Source organism: Saccostrea echinata, unplaced genomic scaffold (genome assembly GCF_033153115.1).
Source record: "Saccostrea echinata isolate AGI-Se365-2 ecotype Australia unplaced genomic scaffold, CSIRO_AGI_Sech_v1 ptg000023l, whole genome shotgun sequence".
NCBI lineage: Eukaryota > Metazoa > Mollusca > Bivalvia > Ostreida > Ostreidae > Saccostrea > Saccostrea echinata.
This window is the reverse complement of record NW_026889772.1, coordinates 7,295,232-7,313,762: the sequence shown is the minus strand read 5'-3', so window position 1 is coordinate 7,313,762 and position 18,531 is coordinate 7,295,232. Positions and strand designations below refer to the sequence as shown.

Below are 18,531 nucleotides of genomic sequence, written 5' to 3'. Positions count from 1 at the left end.
TACTGGTTATATACACTGACATTTCTGTTTAGGTGCCCTCTGGACAATCCGAGTCAATGTTTTTCCCTATTATACCCGCTGTTATTGGAGACATTGACATTTCTGTCAAAGCTCAGTCGGTTATAGCAGCGGATGCAGTGAAAAGGAAACTAAGAGTGGAGGTATGTTTTAGTTTAAATAATTCTCCATCAAATGATTCGATAAAAAATGCAATATCATTTAAACTCACAAACTTTGAAATTAATTATATTTGAAAAACAAATTATTTTCAATAAAGAGGAGTATGAATTTACTGAGAATTATATACATTCTATATACCAGCATTAACAATTTTAAAGACAAAAATTTTTTTTATACAATATATGCTATATAGTAGTCATCTTTTAATGAGAAGTTAGTTGGAAATTTGCATTTTGAACAAGTTTATGTTTGCTTGCATGAACAGATGGATAAAATGTAGTACAATTTTATTTGCCTATTTATATTCATCTAACAAAAACAAATTATAAACACAAGTTATGTACGTGAATCAAAATAGCTATCGAACAGATTTTTAATCTAATGTTGTTAGGCGGAAGGAGTTAAGAAGGAGTATAATGTTCCTTTAATAATTGACATGACCAACAAGACCACCGACCATCATAGCGTCCCCATTGAATTCCCAAGTTCACTGGTTAAAGGATCAGAAAGAGTACAAGTTTTAACCATAGGTAATATCATTTTTATTTCAATAACAAAATGATTTTTTCACGGAATTTGATCTATTTTAAGTCAAGATGATCAAATTAAAATCATTGAATTGTTTTATTAAGTTCAAGAATGATACAATGAAGATTACACAAGATATTTGAATTATTTTTATTTAGGTGACTATATGGGACCATCTGTTTCCGGTTTAGACAAATTACTAGCATTACCAACGGGATGCGGAGAGCAGACTATGATCGGCTTTGCCCCAGATGTGTCTATTTTTAGTTATCTTCAAAGAACTGGACAATTAACAGATCAAATAAAAGATAAAGCCTTGTCTTTTATGGAAAAAGGCATGTTCTTATACCGATGTAATGTTTCTTTTATACATTCTTGAAGTATTCTCTTATCATACAAAATGGAATTTCAAGCCTTCGGTAATCCTACCTTTGGACACATGAATTTTCTTCTTTCAGATTGCTCAGCTGCCCTTTGCTATCGATTGTTTCATGATGAAATTTTTTTCAAATATATTAGAAGTACAACTCATGCTAATCAAATTAAACACGGAAAGTCCAACGACAAATTAAATTAAGTTATCTGTTACTTTGTAGCTTATTTAAGTAATTTTAATAGAAAATACAGTAATAAATGTAATAGGCGTGTTATAAAACTATCATGAATTATTTTTGGACTCTAGGCTATCAACGGGAACTCAAGTTTCAGCATAGGGACGGCTCATTTAGTGTTTGGGGTTCTAAAGACAACTATGGAAGTACTTGGTGAGTACAAATTTTATTTTTTTTTTTACTTTTATCACGAGACCTAATCATCACAAATTTATTTTAGAAGAGTGCGCACATTCTATTGCAACATTCTGCTATTAAATGTATTTTGTATATAAAATGTATTGTGTCTCTTAACATTATGGGAACTTCAAATTATCCAAGGAGTAAATGTACATTTATTATAACCGTTTATATTAAAACATTTTTAAGTTAAAGAAATTATTTACACAGTTGCATGGATCAAAATATTTCACTTTGTGTAAGGAACTTGTGTTGCCGAAAATGTGTTAGACTTTAAAACAAAATTCTGTATTGTCTCCACACTTAATATAAAGCAAAATGCTTATGTAAGTTCTTGATTTGGGCAGCAATTTTTACATGAACAAGGTAATCTGAAAACAGTAACAAGATTATAATAGTAGCTATTATTTGATGTTTTCTATCGTAGGTTGACAGCTTTCGTTTTGAAATCCTTTGCACAATCTGCATCGTATATTGACATCAACAGTGAAGTTTTGGAGAAAGCCCAGCAGTGGCTAATTAACCGTCAAATGAGCTGGGGCTCCTTTAGCGAACTCCAGGGAGTCAATTCCCTCTCCCTACAGGTACATAGTCTGTGTTAATTCCCTCTCCATACGGGTTCAGATTTCGTGTTGATTCCTACAGGTACAGAATTCATGTTAATTCTCCCTCCCAAAAGATACATATTTTGTATTAAATACCTCAGCCTAAAGGTATAGATTTTGGAATTAGTCCTTCTCTATTGTGTAGATTTTGGGTGAATTCCCTCTCCCTAGAAGTACGGATTGGTGTTAATATCCTCTCGCTACAGGAAGAGATTCTGTGTTAATTCCCTCTCCCTAGAAGTACAGATTGGTGTTAATATCCTCTCGCTACAGGAAGAGATTCTGTGTTAATTCCCTCTCCCTAGAAGTACAGATTGGTGTTAATATCTCAGGAAGAGATTCTGTGTTAATTCCCTCTCCCTAGAAGTACAGATTGGTGTTAATATCCTCTCGCTACAGGAAGAGATTCTGTGTTAATTCCCTCTCCCTAGAAGTACAGATTGGTGTTAATATCCTCTCGCTACAGGAAGAGATTCTGTGTTAATTCCCTCTCCCTAGAAGTACAGATTGGTGTTAATATCCTCTCGCTACAGGAAGAGATTCTGTGTTAATTCCCTCTCCCTAGAAGTACAGATTGGTGTTAATATCTCAGGAAGAGATTCTGTGTTAATTCCCTCTCCGTTTCCTCAGAGGAACAGACTTTGTGTTCATTCCTTCTCTTCTGTAGGAACAGATTTTGTGTAGATTTCCTCTCCAAACAGGTACAAATTTTGTTTTAAATTCCGCTCTCTACAGGTACAAACTTTTCTGTAAATTCCCTTCCCATACAGATATAGATTTTGTGTCTCTCTCTCAACAATTACAGAATTTATTGATTCACTCTCTCTACAGACACATATTTTGTGTTAATTCCCTCTCTCTCTAAAATTACAAATTTTGTAGTACTTTTCTTTCTACAGACACAGATTTTATGTTACTTTCCTTTCTCTACAATTTCAGAAGTTTATTAGTTTTCTTTCTCAGCCGATTTTGTGTTACTGTCCTTTCTCTATAGTTACAGAATTTGTATTCACTCTTTCTACAGACACATATTTTGTGTTACTGTCCTTTCTCTATAGTTACAGAATTTGTATTCACTGTTTCTACAGACACATATTTTTTGTTGCTGTCCGCTCTCTACAGTTACAGAATTTGTATTCACTCTTTCTACAGACACATATTGTGTGTTACTTTACTTTCTGTACAGTTGTAGAATTTGTATTACTTCAATTTTTCTACAGACAGAGATTTTATGTCAATTCCCTCTCTCTAGAAATGCGGATGTTTGTGTCAATCAATTCCCTCTCCCTACAGGTACAGAATTTGCGTTAATTTACTCTCTCTACAGACAAATATTTTTTGTTAATTCCCTCCTCCAACAGGTACAGAATTTTGATCGAATTTCTCTCTGTAAAAGTAAACCTGTTTTTAAAATTTCAGTGTTTTATTTTATTTTTTTTACTTCTAAAATATTTTTAATGATATGAAGATTAAAATACCAAACACGGAGGTATTGTGTTTATGAAAAGTAAACATGTGCATATTTGCATATAGGAAAGGTACTTTTTTCAACAATTCCAATTAAGCTTTTATATTTATGATAGTTTTGAATTTCCTGGATGTTACTTTTAATAGAATTTTAAACATTGCAGTGACATCTCTCTATTAATCATATTGTTAAAAAATTTTAGCAGTACAAGTCCAGTTTTAAGACATGCCGAGAAATGTTTATATGTCATCTGCAGGGATTATTTTTATGCCCCCGGATCGAAAGATCCCGGGGGTATATTGTTTTTGTCCTGTCTGTCTGTTTGTCTGTTTATCTGTTTATCTGTTTGTCTGTTTGATTGTTTGTCCGTTTATCTGTTTGTCTGTCTGTCTGTTGTCAACTTTAACCTTGCCCATAACTTTTGATTAGTTGGAGCTATGACTTTCATATTTCACATGTGTATTCCTTGTGACAAGGCCTTTCTTTGGGTACCATCATATTTGACCTTATGACCTTGACCTTGGTGTTTGACCCACTTTTGCAAACTTTTATGAGACTTTAACCTTGGCCATAACTTTTGAATGGTTGATGCTAGGGCTTTCATACTTCACATATATAATCCTTGTGACAAGACCTTCCTTTGGATACCAACCACTTTGACCTTTTGACCTTGACCTAGGAGTTTGACCTACTTTTGAAAAACTTTAACCTTGGCCATAACTATTGAATGGTTGATGCTAGGGCTTTCATACGCAGGTGTGTTAAGGAAGCACTAAGATAATCTGACTTTACTGAATCAGTGATACAATATGACGTCATAGTAGGCGAGATGACGTCAAGTTTAGAACGCAAGTTTTCTTAATATTGTTATTTAGAGACATAATTTAACTCCTGAAAATGAATAGAAACGTGCAAATATTAACAAAAATCAGATGTTTTTATTTTATTATGCTGTATCTGTCACTTGAATTAAAATCTCCGACCGATGACATCATAACTGTTCAACAAGTAACTTGAGAATCGATCATGTTGTGTAACGAGAATTTGGCTAAGACGGCATGTAAAAAGATACGTAAAAGGGGGTTTAGAAGCAAATACCGTGAATATTGTGTGTTATTCATGTGAAGTTAAAGTTTGTTAAACAGGTATGTTGATTTATTTTCATCGATTATATCTTCTATTGAAGAAAGTGAGCTATTTACGTATCCCGATTGGCCTTTCTGTCATTCGTGACAACAATAATGCAAAAGAACAACACTAAGCTGGATATTTAAAAACATACGATTTGCACATATCGAAAGCTTGCGTTCTAAAATACTTGGAAAGTGCTGCTAGAATCGTGAGGTAAACATGGTTTGAAGAAATATCTCTGGTTATATGTATATAATGCAAAACATCGGGTAAGGTTTCGTGCAAATATGTGGAATAATTATTTTCCCGACCGGACAGTGGGATTCTAGCAGCACTTTTTAGGCATAAGAGATGTTATTAAACTATATTATTTACTCAAAGAAATTATTAAACCCCGGGGTATTGTTGTTCTGTGAACTTTTTTATTAAGGAATATTTTGCTATTAATAGCAGTCGAGGTAATGCACTACTTGGCCTCAGACAATCCGTGTCTTTATGTGATAGTTAATAATAGTTTACGTTTTATCGGCGACTTTGACAAATTATCAATCTTGATTTTCTTTAAAAAGTCTAAATTTCTCGATAAATGATTTGTATGCTTCCTTAACATACCCGCGTAATTCACATATGTAATCCTTGTGACAAGACCTTCCTTTGGATACCAACTACTTTGACCCTTTGACCTTGACCTAGGAGTTTGACCTACTTTTGAAAAACTTTAACCTTGGCCATAACTTTTGAATGGTTGATGCTAGGGCTTTCATACTTCACATATGTAATCCTTGTGACAAGATCTTCCTTTCGATACCGACCACTTTGACCTTGACCTTGACGCTTGACTTTTATTTAAAAAACTTTAACCTTGGCCATAACTTTTGAACAGTTGTATCTAGGTCTTTCAAATTTCACAGGTGTATTCCTTGAGACAAGACCTTTCTTTGGGTATCAACATTTTTTATCTTTTGGCCTGGATTTTGACTTGCATTTGAAGAAACTTTAACCTTCGCCATAAGCTGCCATACGGGGGAATCAGTGTTTCACGTTTTTTTAGAAGCTTCCAAGTAATCTTTTAATTTTGAACTGGCAATGTTTTATGTACGATAGATATTCTCATGTTTAAGTACGATAGGTATTGTCATACAGAACTAGCAATGTTTTATGTACGATAGATATTCTCATACAGAACTCGCAATGTTTTATGTACGATAGGTATTGTCATACAGAACTAGCAATGTTTTATGTACGATAGGTTTTCTCATACAGAACTCGCAATGTTTTAAGTACGATAGGTATTGTCATACAGAACTAGCAATGTTTTAAGTACGATAGGTTTTCTCATGTTTAAGTACGATAGGTATTCTCATACAGAACTGGCAATGTTTTAAGTACGATAGGTATTCTCATACAGAACTGGCAATGTTTTAAGTACGATAGGTATTCTCATACAGTTCTATATGAAAGATGTTCAGACTGTTTTGACCACAACAAGCATAAAAAGTCAGATATTGGTTTTTTTTTTCAAAATTTATAGAACTTTATTTTTGAGATTTCCATTTCGCTCACAATATTTGTTGCAACATTGATATTTTCTACTTCCCACTTACATCGAAGAGTCTTAGGATAGCTGTAGAAAAAATACTTTTAATGATTGCACTTTTTGTTTTTTAATGCTTAACTTATGCGTTGGTTGTTAAGAATAGATAAAATATTTTGAAAACTAATGATATTAGTTCATTTCTTCGTTTTTCAGGGTGGATCTCACAAAGAATTAACTCTGACAGCTTTTGTAACTATAGCACTAGTAGAAAGCAAAGATGTTGTTAGCGTAAGTGAAATATTCAATGCCCGTCAGAAATGCACAATAGATATCCATAACACAAAAGTATATAACCCAAGTATTTCATGTCTGTTATAAAAAGACTGAAATTTAATCATTTAAAGAATCGTGATGTCTATTTAGAAAATATAAAGAATATCCATCACTTATAAAGAATATTCATCTCTTTTTTATGTAGAATACTCGACTGGACTATGTGCTACAGAGATCTAAGGGATATCTAGAGCAGCATGCTAAATATCTGAGAGATTCTTATGATATTGCCATCGTCAGTTATGCTCTTGAACTTACCAGAAGTCCCATGGCTACGGAAGTGATGAAGAAATTGGAACCCCAGCCTTGTACGATTTTTATAGACAAAAGCTCGTCTATGGTTTGCTTAGAACTAGTTTTGTCGCCTGTGTGGCGCAGTGGTTAGAGCGTCTGCTCTAGAGTCGCGAAGTAAGGAGTTAATCCTTACGTCGCTGGTTCGAATCCCACTGTGGGACGTGGAGACCAGTCCTTCGGATGAGACCGTATAAACCGAGGTCCCGTGTCGCAGTAGGTGCTGGCACGATAAAGATCCCTCACTGCTCAATGGCCGTAAGTGCCGAGCATAGGACAAAATTTGCAGCTCTAGCTCCACCGGCAAGTGCTGGCGTCTCCATATGAGTGAAAAATTCTCGAGAGGGACGTTAAACAACGTACAAAAGAACTTGTTTTACTTGGAGCTTTTTTTTTTTTTTTTTTTAAATTTATACTTGGTCTTTTATAACCAACAATACTTTCAAACATTGTTAATTCTCAGGCTTACAATTTGAGACGTATTGTGGAAAATCATAAAATAAAATGGAAGACACACCACAAGAGAAGAATATGCACCTAATTTAATTTTTTGATGGTTTTTTTTTTATTTTCATTGTAAAGAAAATTATATTTCTTTTTCTGCAGCATCAGCCTTCACCACCACGACAACACCCAAACCTTGTATGTAACATATTTTTCTTATGCTGTAGAGTTCATATTAGTTTCTTTCTATATTGATTACAATTTCTTTTCTAAAGAAACAAAGTGGTGTATTGCTCTATGTTTTATGCAATAGTCTTTTGCCAGTTATTTACGATTTTTTTATTTAAGTCATTACGATGACAAGTAAACTTAACAAAATACAATGTCATTGTCTGTATATTAATTTTCTACAGATTAGTTAACCGTCACCAATTAATATAATTATTATTATTGATTTCTACCAATGCTATGAGATCTGTCAAATGTATTTCCCCTCTAAATTTTTCTTATTCAGTTTGGATTTTTTGTAAACTGCCAGAGATCTGAATGTTGCATTCTTTTACTTGATTTAACTTACAAGTAGATAGAAAATATAGGTAGACATGAATATTTAAGAAATTCATGTAAGTTCCCGTTGGAGGAATAGTTAGAGAAAATATCCCGATAGTCGAGAGATGTTGTTGGCAAATAAAACCAAGCCCAAAGGTGTATATTTTCCAACAGTTCCGAGGAAGAGGGAATTATTATGCCCCCGGATCGAAAGATCCCGGGGGTATATTGTTTTTGTCCTGTCTGTCTGTTTGTCTGTTTATCTGTTTGTCTGTTTGTCCGTTTGTCTGTTTGTCCGTTTGTCTGTTTGTCTGTCTGTTGTCAACTTTAACCTTGCCCATAACTTTTGATTGGTTGGAGCTATGACTTTCATATTTCACATGTGTATTTCTTGTGACAAGACCTTTCTTTGGGTACCATCATATTTGACCTTTTGACCTTGACCTTGGAGTTTGACCCACTTTTGCAAAATTTTATGAGACTTTAACCTTGGCCATAACTTCTGAACAGTTGGTGCTTGGGGTTTCAAACTTCACACGTGTATTCTTTGTGACAAGGCCTTCCTTTGGATACCAACAACTTTGACCTTTTGACCTTGGAGTTTGACCTACTTTTGAAAAACTTTAACCTTGGCCATAACTTTTGAATGGTTGATGCTAGGGCTTTCATACTTCACATATGTAATCCTTGTGACAAGACCTTCCTTTGGATACCAACCACTTTGACCTTTTGACCTTGACCTAGGAGTTTGACCTATTTTTGAAAAACTTTAACCTTGGCCATAACTTTCGAATGGTTGGTGCTAGGGCTTTCATACTTCACATATGTAATCCTTGTGACAAGATCTTCCTTTCGATACCAACCACTTTGACCTTGACCTTGACGCTTGACTTTTATTTAAAAAACTTTAACCTTGGCCATAACTTTTGAACAGTTGTATCTAGGTCTTTCAAATTTCATAGGTGTATTCCTCGAGACAAGACCTTTCTTTGGGTATCAACATTTTTTATCTTTTGGCCTGGATTTTGACTTGCATTTGAAGAAACTTTAACCTTCGCCATAAGCTGCCTTACGGGGGCATCAGTGTTTCACAAACACATCTTGTTTTTATTCTGCTTCAGCGAATATTTGAAGTTTTATAAAGAGAGATGCAGAAGCTAATTTTGGACGTCATCAGATGTGTCTTATGACATACAAAGAATGCTACTCCTCGTTCATGTATCTCGAGCATTAGTAAAGGTGCGATTTGATGTGAACCCGTAGTAATTTTTCCCACCAGTATGCGTCACTATCAAAAGATACCTCTATGCTTTTCCTAATGAACACAGTCAAAATTTGAGGAAATCGATTTATCGGTTTAAATTTAATGATAATTTGTTTATGACGTTTGTGATTTATTGAAGAATAATGGCCGCGGCATCGCTTTGACGTTTGCGATAACCGTAGTAGAACTATCATTAAAGTTATTTATAGATAGAAGAATTATAGAAAGCGATATTTTATCTTAAAATTTATTATAGATATAAAGACTTTTAGACAAGAATATTTATCTTTTGAATAGAGAAGCATCATGATGATTTCATTTAGAAATACATGGTTATACATCTATAAAATTCAAACATTCTGCTGTTGAACGTCAGTAAACTTGTGACTTTTTTTTTTTTTTTTTAGAAATTACTCCCTATATTGTTCGCTTATTCTATACTTTGATCTACATTAAGACTGGTCTCTTATCAATTTCTCTATTGTCATGCCGTCCTTCGTTGTGTTTTGTTCCATGTTGCTTTTGTTTTCTTATTTAATTACGAAATGATGCATAACAGTATTTCTTTCTGTTAAAGCATGCACGGAACCATCTGCTGACATTGTATTTGTTCTGGACTCCAGTGGAAGTATCGGTTCCAGCAACTTTCAGAGTATTCTGTCCTTTGTTCGTGACATGACCAGTTCATTTGATTTTAGCAATGGTAAAACAAAGGTATCCGTTGTGACCTTTAGCTCTAGGGTTTATGAGGCATTCCCTTTAAATGCATATCAGAGTGCCTCAGCCATTGCAGATGCTGTTTCCAGGGTACCGTACTATGCGGGTGGCACAGACACTGCATCAGCACTTCGTTATGTGGAGAACTACAGTTTTATCGCATCAAAAGGGGCAGCAATGAATTCCAGCAGGATAGTAATTGTAATAACAGACGGACAGTCTAATGATCCTGCCGCCACAAAAATAGCTGCTGAAGCACTGCGATCTATTGGAGTCACTACGTATTCCATTGGAATCGGAAGTGGAATTGGACAGAGAGAGTTAGAAAATATTGCCTCTGATATTAATCATGTATTCAGAGTGTCCAATTACAATGCTCTTCAACAGGTACAGCTGTCCCTTGGTGTTGAAAACTGCCATGGTAAGTTGTGCAAAATTGTCATATTAGGGCCATTATTTGTAAAACATAATATTACATGATTAGGTTTATTCTTAATTTACTGTCAAATTTTCTGAAAGATGCAAATTAATATTGATGATATAAGCAAATTCATAACTCATTCCTTTGCAGTTGTTGATATCTACTTGCCATGGGAGTCATCCGGAAAATCTCCAAATTATCTTTGGAATAGTCCTAACACTCGAGCAACACCAGTAGATATTGAGACGTCAGCATACACACTGCTCTATTATGTAAAAAGTCAGAAATATGTCCAGGCGCAGAAAATACTGAAATGGATTCTTAAACAAAGAAATGCGAATGGAGGCTTTGCTTCCACTCAGGTACAGCAGACATACATTTAAACCTTATCTCCGTTACCTCTAAGGTAGACTTTCAGGTTAAACATTAGTACTACTATAAGAAAATTGTACTAAATATCGTTATTTTGAACTTAACATTGTATTACATTTTTAGAAATGATTTTCAAAAAAGGCCTGTAAAGTAAAAGTGCAAACTGCAAAATGATACTTTTAGATGTAAGCATCAATTTAACTTAATAAAAAAAATAAGTAATATATCTCTTGATACAATGATACACTATTTTATTAATTAGGATACTGTTCTGGCCTTACAAGCGTTGTCCGAACTGACGCATTCCCAGTCTGGTAATTCACTCCTAGATTTAAATATCATCGTCAATACTCACAATGAAAGTCACAGTGTCAAGGTCAATGAAAAAAACAAGATGGTTCTTCAGAAATTTCAGGTAAGATATCGATTGCCAAACATATTTTAACAGCATGTGAGATTCAGTTTGATAATCAAAATATTGACATAGGTTAACAATAGATTTAAATTTTAAAAAATACATGACATTGTTATCCTATATCCATAGGATTTGTAACAAGCAGACATTTAGAATATAATTGAGTTCTATAAACGTCCAAACAATAATGTAGCAAATATTCCGGTTATTAACAGTCTTTAAATTGAATGAGATTTTAAGTAGAATTTATTAAGTTTAAATGGATTTTCGTTTTTATTTTATGTTTTTTGTTATAAAAACCAATTTCCAAAAATGTAAATAATTTTCTTTGATACAGCCCTCTGGAGTTCCAGACATCGTTAATGTTACAGCTAGTGGTCATGGAGCAGCTTTAGTCCAGGTATGTGAAAATACTTTCTGTAATAAATGATTTTTATGACCTACATTCCTTTAATATATCTGAAAAACTTGAAGACATAGACAATTTGCATTTTAATGATTACTAATATAATAATTGTATCAAGATGATATATTACACCGTTGTAAAATTCGGAGAGTCTTAGGAGGGGTGATGCAAATCCTTAAAACTTTCAATCAAATGCGTTTACTTGGTCATTTTAATTATTATGGACTCGTAGTTTGATAATGGCTTCATGTTTCGGACTGCTATTATGTCGCCATAATCAAAACCTACGTTCTGGAATATCAATATTCTATGCATTTTCATTCTTAACTGACGACTTGCCGCCAAAATACTTTACAATACACGTTTAAACTTGTTGTTTTTAAGGTGGCAGTAAATTATAATGTTAAGGAACAAATAGAGAAACCGGCCTTCTTGATTGATGTTAGTAGTCTGAAAGAAACCATGGAAACTATAACTACAAGAATGTGTACAAGGTACAAACGTCTTTTTGACAATGAGAAAGAAATGAGATGTAATTACATGTGTATAAGTATATCTTAAAATGTATGTAACTCGTTTTTATCCGGATCAACGAGTATTAACAATTTGTTTAGCTATAATACATCCGCAGCTGTGGGAAGCGGTATGGCTATTGTAGAGTACGGTGTCCCGTCAGGGTTTGAAGTTGACATGGAGAGCATCAGCTATCATCAAAATCTCAAGAAATCAGAGCTCGATGACAGAAACGTGGTCCTATATTTCGATGAGGTCAGTTATTCATATATAACTTATCAGGAAATATATAAAGAAGATGTTCATGTAGCAGAATCAATGATTCATGTTATGTACTTTGTTCTAACTTTGAATATGTGCCCAGACCGTAACTCGTACGTGTCATTCATTGATATCAAAGTTAGGGTTAAACTATTATATTTTTAATGTTTTGGAAGATTGCATGAAAAAATCATTTCCTGTTTTCCCCCATGCATCTGATTCCATAAATACAGCTACACTTTTATATACATTTTGGTAGATAACCAGGAACGAGGCTTGTGTCACAGTAAACGTGGAAAGAAGCACCTTGGTTGCAAATATTAAACCTTCACCTGTTCGTGTGTACGAGTATTATAATCCAGGTATATTATTTGATCTTCTTTTTTTTTATCATCTGTGGCTTAATCAACTGTAATGTAACCGAAAAAGAGCAAGTCTAATTCTGTCTTACAAGGAATATGCCTTGGATTATGGAAGAAGAATTAAGATTTTCCGAGGAACCTAAATGAAAGATGAAATGCAGAATTCTTTTTAACTCTGTGAATTTTTTATCATGATAAGACGCTTCATAAAATGGAAAGAAAACATAACTCTCATTTGTGCTTCTTGAATTCATATCTTAATGAATGTGTGGAATCTTTGGGTTTCCTTTTGCAAGAGCATGTTCTGAGTACGATCAATTTTTAAACCTCGACAAGCTACAAACAAATAAGTAAATGTTACAAGAATTTCAACAATCCCGTTTAAAGTATGTTTTTGCTAATTAAACTGTCGTTATTATGACCTTATTTGTGAATACAACCGATCGTTGGGTCGTATTTTGTCTGACATAACTAACACCATTTATAATATCATTGCTTTTATACTAAATTTGGTTACGGAGTACTTTGTATACCTGATCAACACATAGGGTTTATGAGGGTTGTGACCGGTCAACAGGGGATGCTTACTCCTCCTTAGCACCTGATCCCATGTCTGGTGTTTCCAGGGTCTTTGTATTTGACCTGTATTTTATTCCTTTTGTTTGGTGGATTTGTGGGTTTGACCGCTGTTCGTTATCTTCACCTTTTAAATTTATCAAACATATATTTCTAGGAATCTTGTCACAGTATACAATATGGACTTTATAGATGGTAAATGTGAATTGATATTGATCAAGAAAAATGTCACTGTTGATATTTTTCTGCTTAATATTAAACCAAATCAAATACCTCTAAGGTATTTTTTTTCATCATTTAGTCCAGGTTTGAATAAAAGGATACGTATGTATAGCAATAAAATTATCATCAACATTATTACATTCATCCATTTCATTGTGTCTTTCCAGAACACCAAGTAACAACTTTTTATACACCCTCCATCTTGAAGCAAACCAGTTATTGTGATGTTTGTCCAACTTGCCCATGTGTAAGTTGAAAACCTCCTCTTGGACATTAGATATCCATTTCCAGTCACTTGATCACAAAGTTTGGTGTGGAATATACTAATTTGAAGCGGAAATGTAAATTGTACATTATCTAACAACGTAAAAAGATTTCAGTGATATTATTCTATATGTTTATAACTGTAATTGTATAAGAAAACAAGATGAAGTGAATGAAAACTGGATTTTAATATTTTTGTATCTATCAACATATTTCTAATCCTGTATTTTGCAGGGCACAAAGACGAAATGAAGGCTACGTACGCAATCAAATCAAACGGAATAACAGTCCAGATAATACCTTTTGATACTTGTTTTCAATAAATTTTGCTGAGTTACTAATACTCATTTGCTAATATTTTTTGGTCTTTGATTCACTTTGAATGATCTCGAATTATTAACTATTTGTATGCTGCATATTTACATGCATGCTACGCAAATTTCATTTTTTAAGAGAGTGAAAACTATTTATGAAGCGATAAAAACTATTTCGCAAAGAAAATGATGTTTCGGATGACAATCAAATGGAGGCTATCATCAGAATCCCGCGTTAATAACTCTGTCCCAAGACTATGAATTGAGAACACACTTGAGTCAAAATTTAGATTTTTTAATATATTGAATTTTTTTTTGACTATCTTTTCTTGAAATTGCAAGTCTGTTTAATATTCAAATACAAACACATGCCGAAATTTTTATTTTATTTTCAGAAGTTATACTTACGTGAAATTTTAGCTTAGTTTGTTCTCAGTTTATAGTTTGGGGGACCAGATTCAGAAGTTACTTGGACACCGGGTATTCATTAATTCACCAACATTCTTTTATCCTCTCGCCACTTATTCTGAATTAACTGGTGGTAGGTATCTTGAATCTTTTTCATTGCCTCAGAAATATATGGTGCATAATCGTAAGATTGCTTAATGACAACCATGCATTCCTTAACAAAAATACTATAATAAACTATATTTAACTATATTTAAAGTTTGGTGAACAATAGTTAATTATAGTAAATTAAAGTTATCACTATAGTAAATCAAAGTTTTCAAAGTTGTCAATATAGTTTTAAAGTTACCACTGTAAAGCAAAGTTTTAATTTATCACTATAGTAAATCAAAGTTTTCAAAGTGATCACTATAGTAAATCTAAGTTTTCAAAGTTATCACTATAGTAAATCAAAGTTTTCATAGTGATCACGATAGTAAATCAAAGTTTTCAAAGTTATCACTATAGTTAATCAAAGTTTTCATAGTGATCACTATAGTATTTCGAAGTTTTCATAGTTATCACTATTGTACCATAGTGATCACTATACTAAATCAAAGTTTTCAAAGTTATCACCATAGTTAGCCAAAGTGTCAAAGTTATCACTATAGTTAACTATAGTTTTCATAGTGTCAAAGTTATCTATAGTTTACTATAGTTAACTAAAGTTTACTATAGTATTTTTTGTAAGGGAATATCTTTGTAAGCTGAGGATATAAAAGGGTAATTTTTTTATCTTTCTAAGAAAGCTGGCATAAGTTTTGCGAAAGACGTCGAACGTTCGGAGAAAAATCTATGGTCATGGGTTTGACAACGGTTTTCTTAAAACAAGACAGAGCATTTATAAAACGCTCATGGGTTAAAATGTCTTACCAATTTGTTAATCAATACATTCACAAGGTTTGAATTTTTTAAGCTTCATCAATCGTTCAATTATGTTGATAAAATAGATAAACAGTGAGTGGCAGTTTCTGGCAAGGCTTTATTAATTAATGTGCAAAAAGGATCATCATCATCAATAAAATGATGCACATAAGGTAAATATTGATATATACAATGATAAATGTATACAATGTTATGCAATACAAACTGAATTGCAACGAGCAGGCAACAATGGGGTGAACATGTATTACAAAAACAATACTGTGAACGAACTTTTATTCGTGTGCGAGAAATATTCGCGAGTTTCGCGACCTACATTTACTCGCAAATATTAATCGCTGCGAACCATTTATTTTGCTTTGTATTTGTAGAGAATGTTTCATGACTCGCGGAAATTAATCGCCGCGGATTGATTTTAAACTGACGAATCGCGAATAAAAAATGACGCGAATAATAGTTAGTTTACAGTAATTTACATCGACATTTGCAACATTTCATTTTGTAGAAAGTTCATAGAACATTAATACCATGACAGAAGCCAATTTATTTGCCACAGATCCTGGAAAACAGTATAAGCAGCGGACTTCAAGCTAAATTCGGCCTGTACGAAGTCCATGTATATCACAGTGGAATGAATCCCGAATAAAGCCATGACGCGGACATATTTTCCCAAGGACAGTCGAGTGAATGGAAGTTGACTGAAAAAGAAAAAAAAAGAAAACAGCAACATCGGTTTGTTCAGACAAAAAGAATAATTTATTAACATTTGGTAAATTGGGAGGATGTGTTGGATGGTGAACTTTGTAGGATAAAAGAAGATTGAAAAGAAAGAGCCAGGCGCGCTTGTGTGACTGATGCAGGTAAAAGTAGTATTGAAATTTGCATGAGAATTATCTTTCCTGTTCCATATATATTTGTTTCCATAAAGGAACCTAAGTCATATTCGAGTTAAGGCTGATTATTAAGTTTCTGTCTTGCATTTTAAGTTTTCTTTCTTTGGAATCAAAAAAATCATTATGATTGGCTTGTCTTAAAAATAAATATTTTATACCAGTTCCTAACTTATCAATTTGTCTTTCCGTCTTTGCTGAATTGTGAGGAAATGTCTTATCTTATCAAACCAAAATGATTACTTAGCTGGCAATGTGAGCATTGCATTCTTATTATGCCTTAAATTCGCATTTAACAATGATCGGTATAGGGACTTTTTTGATCCTGTACTTATTGCTAATATGTGAGTATTTTATTTTTGACAATGGACAATCCATGATCAGTAAGGAAATGTTCCTCGGTTAAGATTTTCAATAGTGCAAAAATCTAGGCAATTCATGGGGACGGAAGATGAGTAAATAAATGCGAATTTGAAACGACTAAGGGATCATACTTCATGGCAGAGCACACTGTGGGTTTGACCGGTCGGCAGGGGATCCTCACTCCTCCATTTCACCTGATCACACCTCTGATGTTTTTGGAGGTCCTTGCTTGCTCTGCTCCCGATTTGTATTGTTTTAATGGACTTTGAGCTTGAATACTGTTCGTTATTTCCATATTTCATTCTGAAGTAATTCAAAATTCCTTTTAAACCCCAGATTAGTTGTATTCATGAGGTGGTACTATTTATAAAAATATGAATTGGCATATTCTATCTAACACTCTCAACTTCAAAATAATATGACAACTAAACACTCTATCATATTTTTAGCTATGATTAGGTTGAAATATTGCAAAGAAAGTGGCTCCCATTAGCGACGTAAATCAAATCACTTGACTCGACACTAATCTAGTGTTTCGGCGGTGTGATATATACAAGGTTTATGATTTTGATAGTTTATTAATTAGCTGCAATTCCGCCATCATCAGGAGCCTATTTGCACATCTTTTATACAGATTATTAAATTAGTAGAAGAGCATATCACTCAGAATCTTCTTGTGTTTAATTGGGGGAGGATTGTATTGCAATCCTCAAACTTCAGCGACCACACAACCTATTGTGTCATTAAACACAATAAGGATCTGAGTGATATGCTCTCCTCTTAACTAATTTAATAATCTCTGTAACAGATGTGCAAATAGGCTCCTGATGAGGGCGGATTAACTATTAAAATCTTAAGCCTCGTATATATCACACCGCCGAAACACTAGACTAGTGTCGAGTCAAGTGATTTGAGGTACGTGGTTGATGGAAGTCACCTTCTTTGAAACTTAAAGACAATGATTCGTTATCTCATTGTTATTATGCTTAAAGATTCAAAATCTTCGGTTTGTGCGACATATTTTAAATCGATTCAAGCAACAACAAGTTGCTGTCCTTTAAAAAAGGACTGCAATACGTGGACCATATGGACCATATGCATGTGTTTCTAAACGAAATTCGACGAAAATTTCTAGATTTAGTGGTTTTACAAAGGTATAATTAAATTTACGTTTTTACATGTATCTTATAATTTTCATTGTTATTTAAGGCTGTACTGGTAAAAAAAAAATCATGACCATGAAATGATATGAATATGAAATGTTGATATAGGTATCTATCACAGTTGTAATGTAGCCTTTAAAATTAACAACAGAATTAAAATAGGCTTAAGCGTGCAGGTATCGTAATGATTGAATTTTAACTCCATTGGCGGATCCAGGGAGGGGGGGTCCGGTGTTGGAACCCCCTTTATTTTTGCAGAAAGAGGAAGAGAGCGAGAGAATTTATCTGTAATATAGATATTTTTACGTCTAGTATTTTCAATAAAGTAAGTACTTCAATCTCTGCTTTTTCTGCTCTCCAGATAGAGTTTTGCTTATTGCTTTCTCCGTGTACCTTCGCAAATCCGAGCCCGGGCCTCGGCCACCCACGCGTAACATGAAAGATTTCACTTTGGTATCATCGGAAGACTCCGGCGAACGTAGGGCTATGCCATTTTTGGACCATCTACTAAAGTAACTAACTTTAAGTAGTATGCATAAAGAGTCATGAAAGGGACTATCCATAAGAGAATATTTATCTCCTAATATTATGGGGATATTTTAATCAATGAAGTGAAAGGTTCAAAATGTCCCTGTAGTATGTGGAGAATGGGACTCGCTTTTTCTTTAAAAAAAAATAATCTTTTGTTATAATTTAAATATATAAGTTTTGATTTGCGTTGGAAGCTCCACCGCACTTTTTGTTGCGGGAAGGTTCAAATACGGAAAATCAAACATTTAAAAGAAATCAAAATGTACCGAAAAGTTAGACGAAGTCCCCCTC

At 33.7% G+C, this 18,531-nt stretch overlaps 3 protein-coding genes across 3 annotated transcripts in view; 2 read left to right on the top strand and 1 right to left on the bottom strand.

Moving 5' to 3' along the window:
* The window catches only part of LOC133191138 (proliferation-associated protein 2G4-like), a 146,659-nt gene that overhangs the window by 15,671 nt on the left and 112,457 nt on the right, over positions 1-18,531 (bottom strand). The gene's annotated exons all lie outside the window — the stretch shown is intronic.
* Positions 31-7,514, top strand: LOC133191640 (CD109 antigen-like). The gene is made up of 8 exons (XM_061327386.1): positions 31-161; positions 572-710; positions 867-1,043; positions 1,391-1,472; positions 1,927-2,083; positions 6,454-6,528; positions 6,719-6,881; positions 7,471-7,514. Exons 1-8 carry the CDS (start codon positions 57-59, stop codon positions 7,512-7,514), a joined length of 942 nt encoding a protein of 313 aa, XP_061183370.1. The 5' UTR covers positions 31-56.
* LOC133191639 (CD109 antigen-like) lies at positions 7,665-13,993 on the top strand. The gene is made up of 10 exons (XM_061327385.1): positions 7,665-7,671; positions 9,681-10,259; positions 10,410-10,621; positions 10,894-11,046; positions 11,384-11,446; positions 11,837-11,946; positions 12,067-12,220; positions 12,486-12,588; positions 13,554-13,633; positions 13,885-13,993. The coding sequence occupies exons 1-10, from the start codon at positions 7,665-7,667 to the stop codon at positions 13,900-13,902; spliced, it is 1,479 nt and encodes a 492-aa protein (XP_061183369.1). The 3' UTR covers positions 13,903-13,993.

Bases quoted from the DNA above. Each gene is read 5' to 3' on its own strand.
- LOC133191640 (XM_061327386.1), top strand. From the start codon at position 57: ATGTTTTTCCCTATTATACCCGCTGTTATTGGAGACATTGACATTTCT. The intron at 162-571 runs GTATGTTTTAGT...TAATGTTGTTAG, and splicing joins AAAGGAAACTAAGAGTGGAG to GCGGAAGGAGTTAAGAAGGA. The intron at 1,044-1,390 runs GCATGTTCTTAT...TTTGGACTCTAG, and splicing joins CTTGTCTTTTATGGAAAAAG to GCTATCAACGGGAACTCAAG.
- LOC133191639 (XM_061327385.1), top strand. The intron at 11,047-11,383 runs GTAAGATATCGA...TCTTTGATACAG, and splicing joins TGGTTCTTCAGAAATTTCAG to CCCTCTGGAGTTCCAGACAT. The intron at 11,447-11,836 runs GTATGTGAAAAT...GTTGTTTTTAAG, and splicing joins ATGGAGCAGCTTTAGTCCAG to GTGGCAGTAAATTATAATGT.